Source organism: Callospermophilus lateralis, chromosome 3 (assembly GCF_048772815.1).
Source record: "Callospermophilus lateralis isolate mCalLat2 chromosome 3, mCalLat2.hap1, whole genome shotgun sequence".
In the NCBI taxonomy this organism is placed as follows: Eukaryota; Metazoa; Chordata; class Mammalia; order Rodentia; family Sciuridae; genus Callospermophilus; species Callospermophilus lateralis.
Window position 1 is genome coordinate 87,740,329 of NC_135307.1, and position 24,791 is coordinate 87,765,119.

The following is a 24,791-nucleotide window of genomic DNA, read 5'->3' on the forward strand; positions in this document are numbered from 1 at the left end:
GCTATTTATTCATAAGAGCCCCAAACTCTAAAGAATTTAAATGTCCACCATTCATATGTAGAACATATTAATAAACTGTGATTCATGCAGACAATAAAACGATTTGTGGTAATAAAAACAAAATCCTTACATACAACACAGAGGAACCTATTATAATAAAGGACCCAGACATCAGAGTATATACCAAATAATTCTATTTTACAGAAAGTTCAAACACAGGTAAAAAATAATCCATAATACACTAAGATATAATTCAATATACTATACATACTCCCTTGGGAAGGTTTTGGTTCTATCAGGACATTTCTTATCATTTTTACTGACTCAAAGACCAAGGGAAAAGGAGGCTAATGCAATGTTAAGATAATGTATGTTCAAATAATTGCTTACCTTTAACAAAGGGCAGCTACAAAGGTTGGGAAAGGAAAGTGGAAAATCAACTCCAAGAAGGAAATCTTTGTTTCTCATATAACTCTGCTGGCTTCCCCCTTCTGACTCTCCCCATGAGCGCAGCTGATGGAGCCTGTAGGAGGCTTTCAGAGACAGGAAAAGAGCTAACCATCTGAAACAAACCACAGCAGATATGCTTATTCAATGCTCCAAGGAAGTCTGAGGGTCATTCACAGCAGTGAGGAACTCTCCAAGGGATATCTCTCATTACACATTTCTTTGGTAAATTATGAGCATTTTAGAAATAGTACTTTTTTACTTTCAGATAAAGCAAGTATTTTATACATCTGTTCTACAATTTTTTTGGCATGACTTAGTTTGCTACTATGAAATTAAAAGCTTCTGGAAAGCTCTTCTCAAAATTCAGGAATATTTATATCTATCATGAAAACTCATATCATGAAAATATCTTCATAATAGGGAGAGAACAGTTTCTATTGAGGTCCCTGTTACATGAATACAAAGTAAAAGTCAATGAAAACCATTATGCCTAAGTATAAGAATACAGAACTAAATTTCCCATAACACCTGAGGCTGGTTATGCTACAATTACCACTAGCTAAATGAATCACCAGCCACCATTTGCCCTGTACAAGCAAGTAAAACAGAATAAACTAATCCAATATTACACAGTTTGAAGATCTTCTGGTAGCATACAGAAGTCTATATACTCTTTATTCAAGGAATATTATGAAATTAAACAATCAAAAGAAAATTACAGCTCCCTTATAAAAAAAGAAAAAAAAACCTTAACAAATGAAAAAGAATGAGAGGCAAAGATAATATTAAATATTTAATTTCACAGTATTTCAACTTTATCCCTGTTTATTCCCAGTCTCTCTCTTATCAAATAATAATAAAACTTCTCACCTGGCCAAAAGTCCCTGAAGCATGAGGTTTGCCATTTCTGCTGGAGATACATCAATAAAACGAAGGAAAGAGAAACAGCTTTCTTCATTAATACCTGTAATATCAGAAAACAATGTCAAGGGCTGGTGAGATAGCTCAGTTGGTAGAGTGCTTGCCTTGGATGCATAAGGCCCTAGGTTCAATCCTCCGCACCCAAAAAAATAAACAAAACAAAACAAAAAACCAATCCAACAGCAAACCTAGAGATAATACTCTACCATAGCCTGCTAAACTGCTGAATTTTGACTTAAGCACTGAAAAATAGTCTAAAGATTTTGATCTAGCCAGGCGCAATGGCACATGCCTATAATCCCAGTGGCTCAGGAGGCTGAGGGAGGAGCATTATGATTTCAAAACAAGCCTCAGCAACAATGAGGCACTAAGCAACTCAGTGAGACCCTGTATCTAAATAAAATACAAAAGTGTAGGGCTGGGGATGTGGCTCAGTGTTTGAATACCCGAGTTCAATCCCTGGTACTCCCCATTCCACCCTAAAAAAAGATTCTGACCTAGCTACAGTGTCACATGTTTGTACTAAAATCACAGGTAGAAAAAGCAGGCCCATGAAATAGGGCTTATATAAACCAGAATGGTGATGGCTCATCAGTCACCTTTGGGATTTTTAGATCCTTGGTTAACTACCTTCTTCTCTCTTTTATCATGCCAAGAAATAGAAAATAACAGAACAGAGGTCAAAGGTTCTGGCTTTAATATTTTGGACAATGCATGAAGTTGAGCAGCCTCTTTTCCTCAAGCTGACTGAGGAGGAAGTAAGTCTCATTAACAAGAGTTCAGTTTTCACTTTGCACAAGGGTAAGAAATTCTTAAGAGATGGGACTGAGGTTGTGGCTCAGTAGTAACGCACTTGCCTAGCATGTGTGAGGCACTGGGTTTGCATCTCAGCACCACATACAAATAAATAAAATAAAGGTCCATCAACAACTAAAAAAAGAAAAAAAAGAAAAGAAATTCTCAAGAGGCAGGTATAAAATAAAGACAGAAAGAGTAACCACTTTATAGTGCTTCCTATTACACCCACAAAACTTAGTGCCTGGAAATGAAGATAATTAATTTGCTTAGTTAAATCTTATTAAGACATTATAAATAAAAAGCTAGTATATAGGCAAAACCACTAATAGGAACAAATCAGTCACTAAGCAAAACAAAGAGCATAGGGGAAAGTCCCTCCCTGACACTCCTTCCTTCCAAAGATTAAAAAAAAAAACTTACCTTTTCTGTGGAAGAGAGACTGTTGTATATAGTCTGGTGCAAATGGAGAAAGAAGAACCCTTAACCACCTAAAAAGTAAGTAAATAAAATAAATCCAAGCCCAAATATACATACTGAGAAATTAAATAAATGGGAGGTTCCAAACTAAGAAAAATCCTTTAGGTTTCAAAGTGTTTCTAGTTTTAAGAAGTTTCTTGTAACATTACCAGGAAAATCATGGCATAAATGTCAAAGTACAAAGTACTTAATAATGAAAAGGATAACACAAGTTCAAACAGTCTATTTCAGAGAATAATTCTAGCATTATAAATGATCAAATACTCTATTAAATAAAAAGCACTACAGTTCTGGCCTGTTTTTTGCTGCTCATCTAATTAAGCATTAACCTGGAGCTATCACAAAGAACTCAAAGTCAAACCCATGGAATACATCTTAATTTCAGTTTCATTAGGCCATGCTTATGATTATTTTTATAACATGGTTTATAATGTTTCTCTACAAAGGAAAATTTACAAGTTCATGTTTCTCAAATGTTGGTATACAAAAGAATCCTTTGGGAGCACATGAAAAAGTCCAGTAGCTGGGCATAGGGGCACATGCCTGTAATCTCAGTAACCTGGGAGGATCACAAGTTCAAGGCCAGCCTCAGGAACTTATCAAGGCCCTAAGCACTTTAGCAAGACCCTGTCTCAAAATTTAAAAAGGGTGGCAGGAATGTGGCTCAGTGGTTAAGCACTCCTGGGTTCAATCCCTAGTACAAAAAACAAAAACAAACAAACCCACAAGCATTCAGAAGCCAGGATAATTCTAACTCAGAAGTGTAAACTGAATCAACACTTATTTTTTGAATTAAGTGGTCTCTAGCATATCAGCTTAATGACCTCTTCTGCTTTTACCAAATGTATCATTGCTAACTCTATGAAGAAGGTAAATTTGATCAATCTAAAATCCAAGCCATTTCCTAATAAATATGTTCCAAATGTGTTGCCACCACAAGCCAATTTCTATATACTGGGGCATGTCAAAACATTTGCTATTCACTCCTGTGCAAGGAAATACTTGCACACAGGTGCACATTCCTGATTCATAAAGGAAACTGGAAGTGGCTACAGTCTTTAAGTTCATCTAGTTCAAGCCTTAATAGTGTTCAAATTCCTACTGTAAGTTTTCTCAACAAATAGTCCTCTACTCTTACCTTAAATTTGATCTCATTGTTAGAACTTGCAAAATTTCCATTAAATTTATCCTCAAAGCCAAAAAACTCCAAATTACAAAAGACACTCACACTGAACAGATACTAGTATTTTTTCACCTGTCTCGTGAATGGTTGAAGACCCTGATCTGTCCATGACGGTAGATAAACTTTGAAATCTCATATGGCTTTAGGGAAATGTGAAATGGAGACCACGTTTCTTGCCGTTCAAATAACTCTGGGTGATTACACACCTATGAGAAAGGAAAATGGTAAGAAAACATTATACTGTGTAGACACCTGTCTATGAAATAATGAGGATACCAACCTTGAATGTTTACTTTTCTATTTTCATCTCTAACAATCTCTGTTTTGTTTAGCATTAATCTTAGAGCCTTTTTCTTGAAATGTGTTTATAAAGACATCAAGATAGCTGACCTAAGCTCTTACCTTCCTAAATTGCATGACTAGATTCATGAGGCTGCTGGTGGTGTTCTGCGCTTGCTGGGTAGAGCCCATAGAAGATTGCAATAAATCCTCAATGGAAATTTTGTTCTTTAGTGCCTGATATAATAGCTTTTGTCGGCTGGTCAGTTGGCAGTACATTAGAATCTCGATCTAAAAATCAATAAATTATTTGGAAAAAAATGCTTGTAAGAAAATTTAATATCAACCTAAATTTGAAAACACATGCAAACCAGATTATGAACTCATAATCTCTATAAACCTATGATGCGGATTTTCATTCAGAAATAATGTTCTTTCCTTGACCTTTCTGTTGTTATTCACACACACACACACACACACACACACACACACACACACACATTCTCTCTCTCTCTCTCTCTCTCTCTCTCTCCCCAGTCTCTTGGATTTCTGATAACATTAACTATCACTCTTCACAGTAACTTGGGAAAATGTATTTCCAAACAACCCCAGCCCAATATTTTCAAGTACCAACTATGAAGGTACCAGTCAGTCTGCAACAACTGCATATGTGGACATCTCAGGGTGGGGAAAATTGCCTTTTCCACAATTTACTAAATGGGTTAATAGCATTACCATTAATTCAGTTGTCCAAAGACAAACTTGGATCATCTTTTGATATCTCTCTCTAGCCCACTGCCCCCTATACCTCTCTCCATGTTTTATTATATCCTAGATCTTGAACTTTACCTGGGAATTTGTCACTATCCACCCTTTCTGACCACTCCCATAGCTCCTCATCAGATTTAGTTTATTTTGGGGTCTTCCTGCCTTTAGTCTCTTCTGGTTCTAACATTTCTCACAAAAACCTTCCAAAGTAATTCAATTCCTATAAAACCCACAATGAGTGTTACTGCCTATGGTAAAATATTAAAAACTTTTCCTCTAGGCAGAAAAGGACTCCCATACTGTAATCCACCCTATCCTCCTAGACTACCTCCTCTTAAAACAATCTAGCCATGCTGATCTGAATACTATTTGGCAAAATACACTACATGTTTGAACACTGTTCTACCTTTGTTGCCTAATTTTTCATACATACCATATTTTTCTAGAATATGACAGCTTATCATTGGAGACCCAGCTCAAAAGTTATCTCTGCTTTGATACCTTCTCTAACCTTCCCTAACTGAACTATAGAGATCAGAAACATTAAATTACAGGGGCTGGGGCTGTAGCTCAGCGGCAGAGTGCTTGCCTAGCATGTGTGAAGCACTGGGTTCAATCCATAGCACCACATAAAAATGAAGCAAATAATATAAAGACATACTGTTCATCTACAACTACAAAAAAATGCATTAAAAAAGAAACATTAAATTATGTTTAAAACAATGAGATTTATCAAATTATGTTACACACATATATGAAAATGGCCATTCAAATAACTCTGGGTGATTACACACTTAAGAGAAAGGGAAATGATAAGAAAACATTGTACTATGTAGACACCTGTCTATGAAATGATGAGGATACCAACCTTGAACGTTTACTTTCCTATTTTCATCTCTAACAAACTCTGTTTTGTTGAGCATCAATATGAAAATGGCATAATGAATCCCACTTTGCATCCATTAAAAGAAGAAATGTGTGTTAAAGAAAAGAAATTGGGCTGGGGCTGTAGCTCAGCGGCAGAGAGCTTGCCTAGCATGAGAGATGCACTAGGTTCCATCCTCAGCACCACATACAAAAAAATAAAATAAAGGCATTCTGTCCATCTACAACTACAAAAAAAGAAAAAAGAAAAGAATGTATACTATCTATAGTGGTTAAGAACCATACCACAGCCGGGCATGGTGGTGCACACCTGTAATCCCAGTGATTTGGGAGGCTGAGGCAGGAGAATTGCAAGTTCAACGCCAGCCTCCCTGGTACAAAAAACAACCAACCAACAATAACAAAAACAAACAAACAAACAAACAAACAAAACACACTGTATCTGATCAGTTCCCTTTACCACTAAACAGCAGAAGTTATGATGCTGTTATTATTTGAAAAACCCTTTTTGATTTAAATATTTCAAGGATCCATATTTCATAAAATGTTTTCCTAATATTATGGCTGTTATTAAAACCAGAAATTTCACAAAAAGTAACTAAGATGTTAGAAAAAGGAATAAAACAAAGAGAGATATGGTTCTACTCCTCTCCTTGAAGCCATATACCCACACAACAATCTTCCAAGGAGTCACTGATTCCAGTATGACCAAATCTTCTGTCAGTGAATAGAGGATAGTACCAACAATCAGGGAAGAAGGCTTTTAGGCAGAGAAAATTGTAACAGGTGCAATACAGGGAAAATGGGGAAAACCCCTAAAGGACTGGAAACCATGAGAAAAAGAAGAAAGACTACAGGAAGGATTCAAGGAGTTAATAGAAAATTACAGAAGTTTGAGAAGGATTTAAAAAAAAAAAAAAAAAAAAAAGCAACTTTTAACAAACTAAAATCACTGGTTTTGTATTAGTAAAAAAAAAAAAAAAAAAAAAAAAAAAGTTAAAAACTCCAAAGCAAACTAAATTTCTATAATTAATTCTTAATTTGCAGAAGTACAAAAGACAAAGAAACATGTTAGATAATACCACAATAGATACAATCAACAAAATCTAGTTTATGGAAAACTCAACAGCACAACTCAGTTTCTTCAACAAAGAATGGCAAAGAAAAAAGAAGACAGTGATCAAAAACTACATACCACCTATGCTATCTGTGGACCTTGCTTAAATTTGAGATAGACACAAACAGATCTAAAGACAACAAATGATATTTGGGCACTGACTGGATATGCAATATTGTCATAGAACTACTGCCTTTTTTAGGAAAAGGGGTAATTGTATAGGGATTGTCTTTTGTTTTTTAGAGCAAATCTTTCAGAGATACTATAAAAATATTTGTGAATGAAATAAAATATCTGGGGTTTGCATGAGAATAATCCAGGGGGGTATGGATAATCACAAACGATCATTGTTGGTGATATACATAGGTTAAAGGGAATTCATTATACTATTCTTTCTACTTTTCTAATGCTTCAAATTCTCCACTAATATAAGTATAAAACAAAACAAAGGAATAAAATGTTACCTTCATTGATTATTTGACTTATTTTAAGTCCTCTTTAACTTTAAACCACTCAACTTTAAAGGCCTTCTCTCAAACTAATTACCCTTCCAATAAATACATCAAGTACCCCCCAATAATAATTTTGAGCCTTCTGAAGCTTCTTTCCTTACCTTATCAGACAATTCATTCTCTACATCTTTCTTGATTCTCCTCAGCATAAATGGCTTCAAGATCATGTGTAAGCGAGAGAGTTGATCTGATAAAACAATAATACATCATATTGATTTAATACAACCTACCAAAATAAATACCATACTCATCTCTCCTAAACTCTCCAAACTTACCTTCCAGTTCAATGATTTTCTGAAAGAAAATTAGAACTTTTTCTCAAGTAGGAAAAACCAAGGAATTTAAATTTTCTAGAGGATCTTGGCACATACATTAGGATGTTTTCTTTTCAATTTTATGGTGTGTGATACTGGAGACTGAACCTGGGGCCTCTCATACACTAGGCAAGTACTCTATCATTGAGCTACATCCCCAGTCCATGGTTCTATTTTTATTAGAATTTACTTTTAGAGCATTTTTGGAACATTTCATTAAATAGTTTTCTAATAAACGTCTAGTGAAAGTTATTTATTCCAAAAAAATGATTTTTCAAAGGATGATGACAATATAGTGTAAATCACTCAAAAACTTATTTATCTATCTATTTATTTATTTATTTTGGTGTCAAGGATTGAACCCAGGGGCACTTAACCACTACACCACATCCCCAGCCCCTTTTACAGTTTTTATTTAGAGATAAGGTCTCACTAAGTTGCATAGGGCCTCACTAACTTGCTGAGGTTAGATTTGAATTTGTGACCCTCCTGCCTCAGCCTCCTTAGAGGTTGGGATTATAGGTGTTCAACACCAGGTTAAAGAACTTTTTCTTATAGTTGGTATATGTCACCTTATGTTTATGTAGTAAACATCCCAGACTGTTTTTAATATCAGGCAGATATCATTCAATGAGGCCAAAAGTATTGATAAACAAAGTTAAAAATGTTTCTTCAACAAAGAACGGCAAAGAAAAAATATATACTGATTAACAAAAATGACCCTTCTAGTAATTTTGGTTATCTTAAGAAAAAAGTCATGAGGTGCTGGGGTTGTGGCTAAGCAGCAGTACGCTTGCCTAGCACGTACAAGGCCTTGGGTTCGATTCTCAGCACCATATAAAAATAAATAAATAAAACAAAGGTATTTGTGTTCAACTACAACTAAAAAATAAATTTTAAAAAAAGAAAGAAAAAAATCATGAACATTACACAGGGAATATAATTCTGATATGAGTTTTCCAGGATATATATGGTAAATGAGGAGTCTATGAGCCAAAATATAGTATTTTATGTACTGTTTTCTTGATTAAAATCAAAAGACTAGAGATAGCTATTACCTAATTAGTTCATTTTGTCTCTAAAACACATCTAAAGTACATTATTATTTTATAGGAGAAAATACTCCCCCCCAGATTATTCTATGTTTAATGGAAGAAAAATTCTTTTCACAGAAGAAAATACATCACAATGCAGTTAATCACACTAATAGGTAGAATGAAAAGAAAGCTCTTAGTAGTAGTACTCACTCTCATCAATGGCGGATTTGTTTTCAGCATGGCTCTCAATGTCCTTGGAAAACCATTCATTAAATTCTTCATGGGAATCAAATAATGTTGGCATAATGAAATGTAGCAGAGCCCAGAGCTAAAAATAAAGGATAAAATAAATGGCTGTAAAGTAACAAAGTATCAGTGTGTGATGATACATTAGGGTTTGAAGATAGATAGTCATGGGTGTGTGTATATGTGTTAATATTTGTACCTGTGTAAGTTAAAGGAAAGTAAATGAGAACAAGTTTATGCTTCATTAATCAATCCTGATTCTATTAGGTATTGTAGGAAAATATGATTTAAAACAAAAAGACGAAAAGTACAAGCACTGCTTTAGTATTACAGCAGGATAGTTTTAAAGACACACACATAAGTCTATATATTAAAAACTCCATGCCACAATTGAACACAATCTGAGGTACCATAACTTGCTACACAAAATTATAGCCTCTGGGGCTAAGTCTGTTCTGTCATCTACTTTTGTATATAAAATTTTATGGTAACACATCCCTAACTATGGTTGCTTTCACATTACACAGGCAAAACCTTAGAGTAGTTGCAACAGTAAGTGTATGAACTAAAATATTTCAATATATTTACTATCCGGACCTTTATAGAAAGTCTTCTAAAGATTATTCTAGATGAGAATGAACTATCTTCCTTAAAGAAAAAATTTAGTTCCTTTTGGTGTTAAGTATTAATGTATTACCTTTCAATTCTGCATAAAAACATCTCTGAATTAGATGTGTAACATTTCTGTTATGGTCACTATTACATAAACATAAAGGAATAAAATAATAAGAAATAAGAATATATTAAAAGAAATAATAAAAACAAAATTAAAATGATGACTAAAAGACTACTTAAGGAAAACTGCAGTCAATTTTTTATTTGATGTGGGGAATGTAATTTGTACAAAGCAATAACACTCTAGGGAAATAAGGGTAAGGAATTCTATGCTGTGCTGAAACTCTGTCTTATAAAGACATAAATATGGGACCTTGATTTGCTTACCTCTGCCATGGTGTTCTGAATGGGGGTCCCAGTTAACAAAAGCCGATTGCGACACTGGAACTGTAAGAGGATCTTCCAACGAACACTGTTAAAGTAAGTTATGAATTCCAAGTAAGCAATATTATCTTTCTTAGTTACAGTGCTGCAACCCCATATTTCTAAAAATGCTTTCCAAACAACACCCAGAATCATGTACTCCATCATGTAAACAACTACAAAATAATATTCAATTTCAGCAGGATTAACTCCTCTACATTAAAAACATGGTTTTAGGGTGTCCAAAAAAAAAAAAATAGCCCACGAATAAGACAAGCAGGATTCTTTCTTGTGTTAGAAGCCTTCTACCACCCTTGATCTGTTTTTCTTTTAAAACAAAACTCACTTACTTAAAAGGCATTTACCTATAATAGTGTTAAAACTATTAATCTGTGCTCTTCCACTGTGAATTAAGAGGGAGCAATGTAGGAAGGAGAAGAATGTGGGAAGAAGATGTAAAGTGAGTATCCACTGCTCCTGGCCACAGATATGTCCTCTTTCAAAAGTACAATATGAAGTAACACCCTTCAAAGGATGAAAAGGTTCCATGAAAAAATACCATGTGCTGGGCTGGGACTGTGGCAGAGCGCTTGCCTCGAATATGCGAGGCACTGGGTTAGATCTTCAGTACCACATATAAATAAGTAAAATAAAGGTCCATTGACAACTTAAAACAAGCATGTGCTGGTTAGTATGGACCTCTTAAAAGTCCCACGGACTCATCAAAAGTTAGAATTACATCTCACTCAAGGTTTAATAACACCAAATAACAACATATAGAACTCAAACACACTTGGTTTGAAACCTTAAAGGTACTGAAATACTTAAAACATATAACTTACAATAAAGATTCTTAGAGATCTAATAAATCATGCAAGAATTAAGATAACCCATATAAAATAAGAGAGAGGACTGGGGATGTGGCTCAAGTGGTAACACACTCGCCTGGCATGCGCAGGGCGCTGGGTTCCATTCTCAGCAAGACATAAAAATAAAATAAAGATGTCGTGTCCACTGAAAACTGAACAATAAATATTAAAAAAATTCTCTCTCTCTTTTCTCTTTCTTAAATAAATAAATAAATAAAGACAGAAACTTCAGTCCTTCAAATTTAACATTCCACTTCTTACCAAGAACTCTAGTCTAAAATAATGATTCAAACAAAAGGCAAAGACTTCTTCTATACAGCAATTTTCCCTGCAGAAAAGGACTTGTTAGGATGTCATAATGACTGAATGGGAAAATAAAAGTTTTTAAAAAAGACTATGTACATTAAGCATCAATGTTTGTATCCCAAGACAAAATGTGAAAAAAATATTTTAAGAATTTATCTTTGGGGCTGGGGATGTGGCTCAAGTGATAACATGCTCGCCTGGCATGCCAGGGGCACTGGGTTCAATCCTCAGCACCACATAAAAATAAAAAATAACGATGTTGTGTCCGCCGAAAACTACAAAATAAATATTTTTTTTTTAAAAAATTCTCTCTCTCTCTCAAAAAAAAAAATAAAATAAAATAAAAAATTTACCCTTTATTTATTTGTTTTTATGTGGTGCTGAGGATGGAACCCAGGGCCTCTTCATGCTAGACAAGCACTCTACCACTGAGCTACAACCCTAGCCTATAAATGAGAATTTTGTTCTTAGTATACAGTTATGGCATAGACCACATCATGCCTTGTTCTAACACTTCTCTAATCTTTGTGTTTATGTGTTTGTTTTCATTGCTATCTATAGAGTTTGGTTTCTACAACATATGTTACCTGGAACTACTCTTGAGCGCCTGAGCCTCGTCCAGTACCATGTATTGCCACTTGACTCGTTGGAAATATTTTACATCCTGTACCACCAGCTGGTAGCTGGTGATAACCACATGGAAGGGGGCATCCTGAGTGTAGAGGGTCTTCTGTAAACGTAAGATGCAGAAAGTAAAAAGGGGTATCTCACAATTCAAAATAAAATAATGAAGTATGGTTTAGTTTTTAGGGACAAGAAGCTCAAGACAGCCCTAAAGATAATTCTCCCACATAGAAGGGAGATGTGCAGTGAGATGAACTATGAATGTTTTTAAAGCAGTAATAAAGTATTTTAACAAATAATCTCCAGCTTATTGAAGAAAAAAAGTTGTTTTTAAAAAACCCTGGACTTAAGTCCAGCTGACTGCCTGTAACAGGAAAAACACTGCATCAGTAAAGTACACTGGGTCCAGCATGGAGAAATATATCATTTATGAGATCTTATGTATGAGAAATTATTTGTATCAAATGGAGAATACTAACTGCATGTATGTATACATATGTATATAGGTAGTTGAAAGTTACCTGACTCCAGAATCTCCTGATAACTTTTCTATCATGAGGATTACCCCAATATGGTAGCACCTGAAAAAGAGGATAATATATATATTATCTTTTACTGATAACCATAAAAGTATTATGATAAATGTTATTCAGAATGATTTTTTAAAAAACTAATAATACTGAGAGCTACTGAGGCAACGGAGAATTATGGAACCAACACAGGAAGAAAAAAGACAGCCCATAGAGGAATGTGGTGTATTTTCCCTCTGCTGGTGTTGATCCGTTCCAAAAGTTCTAGTTGAGAGGATAAGAAACTTGAGTTGTTTTTTTTTTTTTAAAGGAGATGTAGGACTCAAAACAAAAACAAAACCACACATTTCAAGATGGAACTCTGTTAAGCACCAACATCACTGGCTCTAAGCTAAGGGTTACACACTACTAGTAAAGGTAAACCACACATATACTTGCCTTAATGGGTACTGAATCTCTCAAGTAGTGCCTTAATGGGTACTGAATCTCTTAATGGGTTGAATCATCTCAAGAACTCAAATTAGGATGACTTTGGATTATTTATGTACTGAGGGAAAAAAATTTGCTACTGGCAATAAATAAATAAAACCTCATATAAATCCTGTCTGGAAGAAAACATTAATCACAGCCCATGAATATAGAGTTTTCCCTGCACAATGTGTGGCATACAAAAAAAAAAAAAAAAAAAAAAAGTCATGGAAAGACAGTTATCATAAAACTAAAAACCAGGGCTGGGTTGTGGCTCTTTTGCTTGCCTGGCATGTGTGAGGCACTGGGTTGGATTCTCAGCACTACATAAAAATAAATAAATAAAATAAAGGTCCACCAACAACTTAAAACAACAACAACAACAAAAAAAAAACAAAAACAAGTAATAGAAACAAAGTCAGAGGGGCTGGGGATGTGGCTCAAGTGGTAGCACGCTTGCTTGGCATACGTGTGGCCCAGGTTCGATCCTCAGCACCACATACAAATAAAGATGTTGTGTCTGCTAAAAATAAAAAAAAAATATTAAAAAAAGAAACAAAGTCAGAGGAGATCAAAATGATAAAAATATGAGAATTAAGACTTCAAAAAAACAAACAAAAAAAGACTTCCTAAAAAATATGCTAATTTGTTCATGAGAAACAAGATGGAAAATTTCAGTAGTGTACTATAAACTATAAAAGAATCAAAAGGCAAGTGCAGTGGCACACACCTGTAATCCCAGTGACTTGAGACGCTGAGACTGAAGAATCACAAATTTGAGGCCAGCCTCAGCAGTTTAACAAGACTGGCTGGGGATGTAGCTCAGTGGTAGAGCACCCGGGGTTAGTTAATTTCCCAGAACCAAAACATGGAAAGAAAAAAAAAGAAAAGGAAGAAACAAGGGAAGAAAGAACCAAAGGGAATTTTACAAGTGAAAAATTACAATAAATTTGAAAATTCAATGAATAGGATTAATGAGAAATTAAATGCAGAAGACCAACTTAGTGACCAAAATGATAGATCAGAAGAAAACATCTAGATTAAAAAATAAACAAAAGAATGCAAAATTCAGTGTCCTTTTCTGTTACATTCCTAGAAAAGGGTTTCTTTTCTCTTTATTCATCTTGTCTTCTGGGTTTTTAAAAACTTTCAGCCAAATCAAAGTACAAATATAAAGAAATGAAGATCAGGGACCAGGGTTGTGGCTCAGTAGTAGAGCGCTTGCCTAACATGCATGAGGCACTGGATTTGATCCTCCATACCACATAAACAAATAAAATAAAGGTATAGTAAAAAAAATGAAGATCAATAAAAACTATGCAATATGAATATGTTCAAATGAATATATGAATATAAAGTGTGTAAATAATAAAATATTTCATGAGTATTAAAATATTAAAAAATACACAAAAGGGCTGGTGATGTGGCTCAAGCGGTAGCGCGCTCGCCTGCCATGCGTGCGGCCCGGGTTCGATCCTCAGCACCACATACAAACAAAGATGTTGTGTCCACCGATAACTAAAAAATAAATATTAAAAAATTCTCTCTCTCTCTCTCTCTCTCTTAAAAAAAAAAAAAATACACAAAAGAAGTGGGCATGGTGGCACATGCCTCTAATCCCAGCAGCTCAGGAGGCTGAAGCAGGAGGATCATGAGTTTAAAGCCAGCCTTAGCAACTTAGCAAAGTCCTGAGCAATTCAGCAAGACCCTATTTCTAAATAAAATCTAAACAAGGGTTGGGGGGGGCTAGGGTTGTGGCTCAGTGGTAGAGCGCTCACCTTGCACATGAGAGACCCTGGGTTCCATCCTCAGCACCACATAAAAATAAATAAACAAAATAAAGATATTGTGTCCATGTATAACTAAAAAAATTTTTTAAAAAGGGGGGGGTGGGAGCGTATGGGGATGTGGCTTAGTGGTTCAGCACCCCTGGATAAACTCCCTGGTGTCAACCAAAACAAAAACACACAAAACCAACAGTAAATAATACTAGGGAAGAATGATATACCTAAAAATATACTAGGGTCTTTGTACCATCTGAAAAGTAATAACACTTTAGGTAACATCATATTTTCTTAAAAAGACAAGAATATATGACGTGGGCTGGGGTTGTGGCTCAGAGGTAAAGTGCTCACCCAGCATTCGAGTGGCACTGGGTTCAATCCTCAGCTCCACATAAAAACAAAGATATTGTGTCCACCTACAACTAAAAAATAAATATATAAAAAAAGAATATATGATGTATTCTCCAGATTATTTACTAAAGATCAAATGAATAAATAACAAAGCCAGCAAGCTAAGGGAGAATAAAAAGTAATAAACTATGATCAATTCAAAAGTACACAAGAGCCAGATAAGGTGGCACATGCCTGTAATTCTGGCTACTCAAGAGGCTAAGGCAGGAGGATCTCAAGTTCAAGGCCAGCCTCAGTAATTTTGCGAGATCTTGTTTCAATCAAAAGAAAAAGAACTATGGATGTAGTTCAGTGGTAGTGCACCACTGGGTTCAATCTGCAGTACTATTTAAAAAAAAAAAAAAAAAAGAAAAGAAAAAAAAATATTTCCCAAGAGGGCACTAGAACGAAAATGGAAAGCTGAGGAGGTAAAATAAGTAGAAAGTAATAAAACTTATGTCAAAAGATCAAAAATTACATTAAAAGCACAAATATTTCAAATAAAGGTAAGAAATATACCTTAAATGTAAGGATAGAAAGTGGTCAAAAAGATAGTATAAAAAATTAAGTTAAAGCTAGTTTACATATTATGAAAAATGGATTCAAATACAAAAAAGTAAAAAAGAATTTCATAGTAAAAAAGATTCAATTTACCAAGAATATAAATCTGTGTATATTTTTCTTTCTTCTTTTTTTATTTCCTTTCTCTTTTTTAATGGACCCTGTGCATGCTAATCAAGCATTCTAATACTGGTAATACCCCCAGCCCAATTTGTATACATCTTAAAGCTACAAAATGTATGAACAAAATAGAAACAGACAAATCCACAGTCATGCTCATTTTTAACTTAAGTCTCAAGTCTGTGATAAAACAAGCAGGCAAAACAAAACAAAATACATATATGTATCAGAAAAGATACAAAACCACCAAAATATGTTAAGAAATTTGACTAATCAACATATCCATATATATGTATGTAAAAATATCTAGAACATGGCACCAAACAAATGGAGAATACCTAATACTTCAAAACATTTATATGCATATAAAACCTGACCATATGCTAGGAAAGAATATGGAGTAGGAGTTAGAGATTACTTTGAATGGAGAAATAATGAACATATAATATATCAAAACTTTGGTTAAAGTCATGCAAAGAAAGCAATTAACACCATTAAATGAACAAATAAAAAACTGAAAAATCTCAAAATATTAAAAAAAATGCTTATGAAGAAAAGTAGAGAAAAAATAAAAACAGTAAAAATACATGAAATACACCAATTTCAGGAATGAAAAAATGGAACAAGTAACCATTAAAAAGAAATAAATCCCATTGCCTGGGTTAAAAAAGGCGGAGAAAAAAGGAAGATGTTAGAGGCCCTGATCATAATAGAACTATGAAGAATATTACTCAGATGCCTATCAAATACAATAAACTTTTAGGTATTATCAAAAACCTAAGTATCTTTGAATATAATCAAGCTATAAACCTGAGAAAAGTATACATCTAACTGTATACTGTCGAAAAGTAAAAATATTTCCAACAATCTAAGGGTAATAGCAACAGAAACAATAAATCAGCTGTGAGGTGGTGCAGGCTTTATACCCAGCTACTCAGGAAGCTGAGGCAAGAGGATTGCCAAATTCCAGATTAGGCTCAACAACTTAACAAGATCCTATATCAAAATCAAACATAAAAGGATCTGGGAATGTAACTCATTAGGAGTATACACCTGGGTTGAATCTCCAGTATACAAAACAAACAAACAAACAAAAAACAATGCATCAATATAACTTGGGCTCAGCAAACCTTTTCTGTAAATATTTTACATACCGCAGCCCATAAGGTTTCTGTCAAAATTCAACTCTGCTGTTATAGTGCAAATTAAGCCATAAGTAACATATAAACAAAAGAGTATCACTAGGTTCCAATAGACATTTATTTGAATTTCATGTTCTATGACAAAAATATTTTTTATCAACAGTTTTTAAAAAATACAATTTATTCTTAGTTCTTAGACCACAGAAAATATGTGGTGCATTCCTCAATAAGTAGAATTACCATATGACCTAGCAAATCCATGTAGTAATACACCTAAAAGTAATGAAAACAAGACAGATATTCAAAGAAAAACTATACATGAATGTTCACATCAGTACTGTTGACAACAGCCAAGAGGCGAAAAAACACAAAATATCTATGAACACGTGAATGGATAAACAACATGATACACTCAATCTAATGGAATATTAAATATTTAGTTATAAAAGGCAATGAAGCAGGCTGGGAAGTGGCTCAGTGGTAGAGCACTTGCCTAGAATGTGTGAGGCACTGGGTTCGATTCTCATATGAGTAAATAAATGAAATAAAGGCCTATCAGCAACTTAAAAAGTATTTAAAAAAAAGGCAATGAAGCGTCATCATTCAGCATGGTGGAAGTTTGAAAACTCTGCTACCTGAAAAAAATCAAATATAAAAGGCCATAAATTGCATAGTTTCTATTTGCTTCTAATATCTAAAATAAGCAAATCTAGCTATAGAGAAAGTAGACTTGTGGCCACCAGAGGCTGGAGGAAGAAGAGAATAGGGAATGACTATTTAATGGCTATGAGGTTTTGTTTGGCTTAGGATAATGAAAAAGTCCTTGAATTACTTAGAAGTGATGGTGTACAATACTATAAATATACTTATTGTTCCAAAACTGTATACTTGCAAATGGTTAAAATTAAAATTTTAACCAAATATAAAGACTATACAATATAGAAAAAAAAAAAATCAGCCAGGTACAGAGACTGGGGACATATCTCAGTGGTAAAGCACCCCGGGTTCAATCCGTCGTACCTCCTAAAAATAAATAAATAAAATTCAATAAAATAGTGGCAACTAGAATTGACCTACAGGCTCTATTTTACATACCCCATACTAGAGTATTAAAAAAGAGGCTCAAGGGGCCGGGGTTGTGGTACAGTGGAAGAGCACTTGCCTCGCATGTGTGAGGCACTGTGTTTGATCCTCAGCACCACATAAAATGAAGTAAAAATAAAGGTATTAAAAAAGAAGAAGAAGAAGCTCAACATACAAAGGGAGCTCAGCTTCAGGCATAGAAAAATAAAGTCAGAGATTCAATGATAAAAGTAGTACTACATTGTCATCTATCAGCCAACGGAGGAGAAAGTGAAAACAAGTGGTTTGGTAGAAATTTTAAAGATTTTATTTTTCAGCAACTTGATTGTTCACCATGTACCAAACATTGTATGAAAAAGAAGTAGAAAAAAGAAATTGATCCCCATATTCCACAAGGATAAGAATTCAAGCGAAAATATTCAAAAACTGTTAGAATGGTCTCACCTTCTCCTTACAACTAAAAAATGAGTGCTTCAAGTTAAAAGCTATATACTTAGTATTCCTTGTAAACAGTTTCTATATCTATAATTCAGCCACAAAAAGCACAGTCATAAAGCTGCTCCACAGTGAGAAATCCCAACCATATTCCTATTCCTTACAAAACATGCCAGAAAAATATCTTTTATCTTCACTCTAACCCCTACCCTTTAAATTGTATGCAACCCATGACCACTATAAAGAATACAAATCAGGAGCTGGGGCTGTAGCTCAGTGGTAGAGTGCCTGCCTTGCATGCGTGAGGCACTGGGCTCAATCCTCAAAGAATACATAAATAAAGATATTGTGTCCATCTATGACTTTAAAAAATAAAAGAATAAAAATCAAAAGATTACGTCAACATATATAGTCTCCAAGAAATTAATATATAGTCTTAATATATAGTCTCCAAGAAATTCTCCCTATACAGCAAGCAACCTCATTATCATTAGTCTTTAAAGTCAGATCACATATTTAATTCATTTCCATCCTTGGAAATTATAAGCAATGTAATCAATCCTATCCCACCTCTTCCTTTTTAAAAATATTTATTATTTTTTTAGTTATAAGTATACACAATATCTTTGTTTTATTTTTATGTGGTGCTGAGGATTGAACCCAGTGCTTCACATATGCTAGGCAAACGCTGTACCTCTGAGCCACAACCCCAGCCCCACTTCTTCTATCTTAAATCCTTAAAATATTCCATAACTGAATGTTTGTTTTGTTTTGTGGGGCTGGGATCAAATCTAGGGACTATACTAGGGTAAGCACTCTACTGTTGAGCTATCCCCTAGTCCTAAATTCCTGTTTAAATTGTGTCCATGTCTTGCCAACTTGATGCAACATTGTTTCCCTGCTTATCACTTCCTTCCTCAATATCAATTCTGTTCTTCTAAATTAGTTATTTCAATTTTTACATTATCTACCTCAGGAATTATAAGGACCAAAGATCTGGCTTTGATCCAGATAGACTGGCCAGAGCCTACAGGCACACCTGTAATCTCAGCTACTCAGGAGACTAAGACAGGAAGATCCCTTGAATCCAGAAGTTAGAGAACACCCTTGACAACACAGAAATACCCAGTCTAAAGAAAAGGAAAAGAAAAAAAAAGTTTAAGAACAGGCAATTCATAAATGCATAGAAAGGAGGGAGCAATGCACAAATTATGGTTTTTGTTTGTTTGTTTTTTGATACTGGAGATTGAACCCAGAGTACTTGACCACGAAACCATCACTCCACCTCAAGTTTTTTTAAAGAGACAGGATTTCATTAAGTTGCTTAGAGCCTTGCTAAATTGCTGAGGCTGGCTTTGAATTTACAACCCTCCTGCCTTAGCCTTCTAAACTGCTGGGATTATAAGCGTGCTACACCATGTCCATCTAGGATATGTATCTTGATAAGACCTGCCAAACTCATAACCAAATAAGGATATAATATGACAATGTGACCAGGAGCAACAATTCATGGAACAAATACAGCAATTTATTCAAACAGGACTTTGGCTTTCTAACTTATTAAATGTAAAGATGTAATATACTCTCTTATTGTTCCCATAAGTAATTTTTATAGGGACTGGACATAGGCATTTCAGAAACATATAATAAATATAAGAAATTTTAAAGGAGAGTAATTATATTAGCAAAGAAACAAAAGAAGAGTCAGAAAGTTTACCTTAAAGAGCAATAAGTTTTTTGTTAGATTGATTTTACCTTAAATTTAGGAACAAATCTAGTAAACTCCTGGTGCCAATTGTTAAGTGTAGAAGCAGGTGAAATTATTAAGAAAGGTCCCCAAATGTTCTCTCTCTGCAACAGAAAAACTGGGTAAGGCAACTGAAGGAAAACTAAAAAAAAAATGTAATTAAAAATTATAATTAAGTAATGACAAGAGGGGTTTAAGAATAGGTGACACATTAGAACATGAGAAATAGTTGTCTATTTACCAAATTGCCAAATCTGTACATTTAATAATAATGGCCTATGTTAATATAGTAAAATTGACAAGGACACACTATGAGAATTTAAAAAACAAACAACTATGCCATCTTCTGACTTCTTATGTATCTTTTTCCACATTTTTTTATTGGCGTGTTATAATTATATAATCATTTGTGACATACTAACTTGAATGTATTATTTTCTCTTATACTAGATAATCATAACAATTTTTCAATTATTTAATGAATATAGAACTTCTTCCTTTTCTTAAATTTGTATTTTTATTCATGTTTTCTGATTTAATTCTTGCAAAATTCCTGTAAAGTATGATATCCCTATTTTATAGAAAAGGAAACTAAGTCTCACAGAATTAAAGTGAAATCAGCTTCAGAAGGTTAAATGGACTGCTCAAGTGTACTCTGCAGGAAGGGTACAACCTTGACATGAACACAACTTCTGATCTAATAATCCAAGTATACTTACTGGCTATTACACTGGTAGCTCTCAATAAGGGGGTTGGTGAGAGTCAGTGATTCAAACCACACATGTTCAATACTGTCCTGGCTCCCCTTGAAAATCAAAATGTTACACAGAACCATTCTGTTCTGTAAAGAGCTTCAGGACAAAGATCAAGTCATATTCTCTTGTTATGCTACAGAGCCTACAGTGCCTACAGTAACTTTCTCAATATAAAAATGACCCTCAGTTTTGGAGAGCAAAAGACTGAGAGGCTGCATCTACTCACCTCAGCCAGATGGGCCAGGAGGGCAATGCTCTGTACTGTTTTACCAAGGCCCATTTCATCAGCAAGAATACCATTAATACCCTGGATAGGGGAAAGAGAGGGGAGAAATACATGATCAACACCTCGTACCTTTCTTCACACAGAATTCCATCTACTGCCCAAAACAACTATCAGACTTAATCAAACAAAAGTGAGTGCAGATACACAGCCTTGGTACTATCACCAAAGTCTATAATGATGTATTCTGCCAAACCTACAGCACTGATATATGAGACCAATAGGCCATGGCCAGTTCCTTAGTTCATCTAACCCAGACTCAAAGGCAAACAATCAGGTTTATCGAGACCACAAAAGACAAAACTACATGCATGATATAAACATTCTTCAGAAGACTCTCCAGGTTATAAACATAGAAAATGCTTTCTTGTCAACAGAAAGTTTTTGAAAAGAGTTAAAATCTAACCATGTATTTGTTTCACAATTACATAACCAAAAGAAAAACAGACAATGAACAAAAAAGAATGGGAATGACATAGTTCTAAAATTCACCTGTTCATACAGATTGGCCAACCAATTCATGCCTTTCAGTTGGTAACCTTTCAATTTCCCATTAAAAATTGTGGGCTGTGGAATATCTTCACCAGCCCGGATAGATGGGTTTGCCAAGCTGTAACTCTCCCCAAACCCAGTGCCAGACTTGTTTGCTGCTCGTAGGGCAGCTGCTCGGCTTTCTTTTGCATCTTCGTCAAATGACCTCGTCTAGAAATAAAGAATAATAGTAGAAAAAAATATTAAACGCAAATAAAATTCAAAACAAGATATCTACTGTACTAAGAAAAAATTGAAACAAAATTTCTAATATTATAATTTGATATTCTATCACATTATTCATAATATACTATAAGCATATTACTGATATTATCTAACATACAATTATATTAAGAATATTTTTAATATGTTTTCAATAGACATACACTAAACCACATTACAATATTACTTGTTACATCAAGAAATTTATTAAAGATTCAATATAAAATTTGTTTGACTGATTGGAGGTGGTAGGTGAAGGCATTTATATTGATCCTTGATCTGGACCCTGTCAAAGTAATGAAGAGTTTCCTACACAATATATTTAACTACATTTTCTTAATTTAACTTAACTGTACTTTTTCTGATTTTATTAAATATCTCCATATAAGGTAATAACAGAGAGCAAGTAATTACTAAAGTGAACAATAGCTAGCATTTTCCTTAAGGCATATTACTCTTTCAGTAAGCCAACACTGTGATTTTTAACTAAAACAACCATGATACATTTCATATACTAACCATGATTACTCAAGGAAGGTGGGGGGAAGCAAACTTTTTGACTTCTGTCAATATACTCTTAATGCTTAGAAAAGTGAACATTCATTATTCTGTTTTTCCTAAAGTAGTTCCACTATTCTGAAGTAAAGAGACTTAAAATTACCACCCTATATATACAAAGACATGTTGGCTAATGCTTTTAATTGAAAATATGATAAGAATAAAGGGCAAACACCAAAGTTAAAGGTTATACTTTATTTCCAGGACCAATTATACCACACCTTTTCATTTTTAAGACTCACCCGAGCTTGGTGTATATGGTAAGCATTTTCAGCATTCTTCAGGGCTTGGGCTTTAAAATGGTTACTATCTGAAAAGGAAAACCTGTAGATTATCACACCACATCTCCTTCAAAGACAATTCAGGCCAACATACAGATCCCCGATTTCCCCATTCTACTAATCCCTAGGATCACAAAGGATGGAGGAGAAGAAAGGCTAAATTCTTTGACAGAGTATAGAGTTAGAAACATAACAGAGGCAGAGGGCTGCCTTGGTCTTCCATAGCCAAAGCCAGCTCATTAAAAACCACTGGGCATAGAGATCCACTGTCTCTCAGTACTGGGGTTTCTTCTACAATATGATACCACATTGGGCACGATGACACATGCCTTTAATCACAGTGACTTGGGAAACTGAAGCAGGAGGATCACAAGATCAAGGCAGCCTCAGCAACTCAGCAAGAATCTCAAAATAAAAATCTAAAAGGATTGGTGATGTGCCTCAATGGTAAAGCACCCTCTATGTTCAATCCCATTACCAAAACAAAGACAACTACCAAAAAAAATCTAATACCAATAGCCAGAACAAGGGGAAAAAAATGATATTTCAAAATCATAATATATTTATTCTAGGTATAATTATTTGAACAGATGAAACAAAGGTGTGTATAATATATATACTCTAAAACACTCAATATACTCTAAAACACTCCCATTCTTATTTATGTCTAGGACTACATAATCTTGATCACTACTGTCTGTCAAATTCTTCTCAAACTTCATTCCAATTTCTCCTTCCCCTTGTGGTCACAAATATACCAAAATTGACTAGTCTCTTTCTCATGCTTTTATCACCAAGGATCTTGTTATGTAAAAGGTGAATTTCTCTGCTACAAAAGTTTACTAAATTTCTAATAACAAATCACAAAATATAATATATTCCAAAACTTGCAAGATCTCATAACCACATCCTTTCCTTTGCAAATTCTTTTATCAGTCATTTTATAGGCATCTTCTCTAGAAACACCCTCTCTTCTCTAATACAATCAATTCCCCTTTGCTAACCAATATTACCTATGAATCAAAACAAAGCTTACAAGAATTAATAACCTTAGATATGAAAAATGGAGAGAACCTGCTTTGTCTAGCTTCTGGCTCAGTACTCACCATAATCTTCCTGTGTGATGTTAACGACAACGCCTCCACCAATGTCAATTTGTCTCTGGGTAGAAGTGTCTTCCAGTTTCCGTAAGATTTCTTCCTGGATCCCATCATGACCCATATCTCGCTTGCGACTCATGAAATGGGCATACAACTCTGTCTGGGTGATTAAGAAGTTGAGTTTTCGCTGCTGTCTCTTAGCCTAAACCAGGGGAAAGTTAAAAGTAAAAATAGAGCAAAATCATTGGTAGTCAACAGAATTTGTCAAAATTTCATACACTTTGCAAAAATTACTTAACAAGCCCTTTGACTTTATTTTTTGGTACCAGGAATTGAACCCAGGAGTGCTTAACCACTGAGCCACATCCCCCACACTTTTAATATTTTATTTTGAGACAGGGTCTCATTAAGTTACTTAGGGCCTTGGTAAATTACTGAGGCTGGCTTTGAATTAGTGATCCTCTTCCTTAGTCTCCCAAAGTGGTGGGATTGCAAGTGTGAGCTACTAGCTGGTGTTAAAAAGTTACCCTTTTAACATTAAGAAGGTAAAACCACCAGTGAACAATTCTATTTAGCCAAGTCACTGGTAATAAATGCAAGAAGGAATAATTTTCATTTATAGTTTAATAATAACTGGTATTTTCCTCTCTTTACAACATGAAAGCTTTTGTCTCACAGATTTTTGTATAAAATGTTTATGTCTTTGCTACATTACTTTTTGATAATGGCACTAGGACATCAACTGAATTTAAACAGATGTTATAATCCGGGTGTTAATGTGTATAGCTTTATTATATTAAAAAATGTGTTAAAAACACTTTTCTAGCCAGGCATGGTAGGAGGAGGATCCCGAGTTCAAAGTCAGCTTCAGCAACTTAGCAAGATCCTAAGCAACTCAGTGATACCCTGGCCCTAAAAATATTTAGGGGATGTAGCTCAGTACTTAAGTGCCCCTGGGTTCAATCCCTAGTACAAAA

At 34.5% G+C, this 24,791-nt stretch overlaps 1 protein-coding gene across 2 annotated transcripts in view; it reads right to left on the reverse strand.

Annotated features, from left to right (window-relative positions):
* Positions 1-24,791, reverse strand: part of Ino80 (INO80 complex ATPase subunit) — a 133,231-nt gene that overhangs the window by 62,232 nt on the left and 46,208 nt on the right. For both annotated transcript variants that reach the window (XM_076850577.1, XM_076850576.1), the window contains exons 10-24: positions 23,821-24,016; positions 22,676-22,743; positions 21,615-21,824; positions 21,066-21,146; positions 20,093-20,188; positions 12,346-12,405; positions 11,788-11,930; positions 9,990-10,074; positions 8,952-9,069; positions 7,492-7,577; positions 4,232-4,399; positions 3,902-4,035; positions 2,590-2,657; positions 1,321-1,414; positions 391-562 (exon numbers count right to left, since the gene is read on the reverse strand). In XM_076850577.1, the coding sequence (XP_076706692.1) occupies positions 391-562; positions 1,321-1,414; positions 2,590-2,657; positions 3,902-4,035; positions 4,232-4,399; positions 7,492-7,577; positions 8,952-9,069; positions 9,990-10,074; positions 11,788-11,930; positions 12,346-12,405; positions 20,093-20,188; positions 21,066-21,146; positions 21,615-21,824; positions 22,676-22,743; positions 23,821-24,016 (1,779 nt within the window). The remainder of the gene's footprint in view (positions 1-390; positions 563-1,320; positions 1,415-2,589; positions 2,658-3,901; positions 4,036-4,231; positions 4,400-7,491; positions 7,578-8,951; positions 9,070-9,989; positions 10,075-11,787; positions 11,931-12,345; positions 12,406-20,092; positions 20,189-21,065; positions 21,147-21,614; positions 21,825-22,675; positions 22,744-23,820; positions 24,017-24,791) is intronic.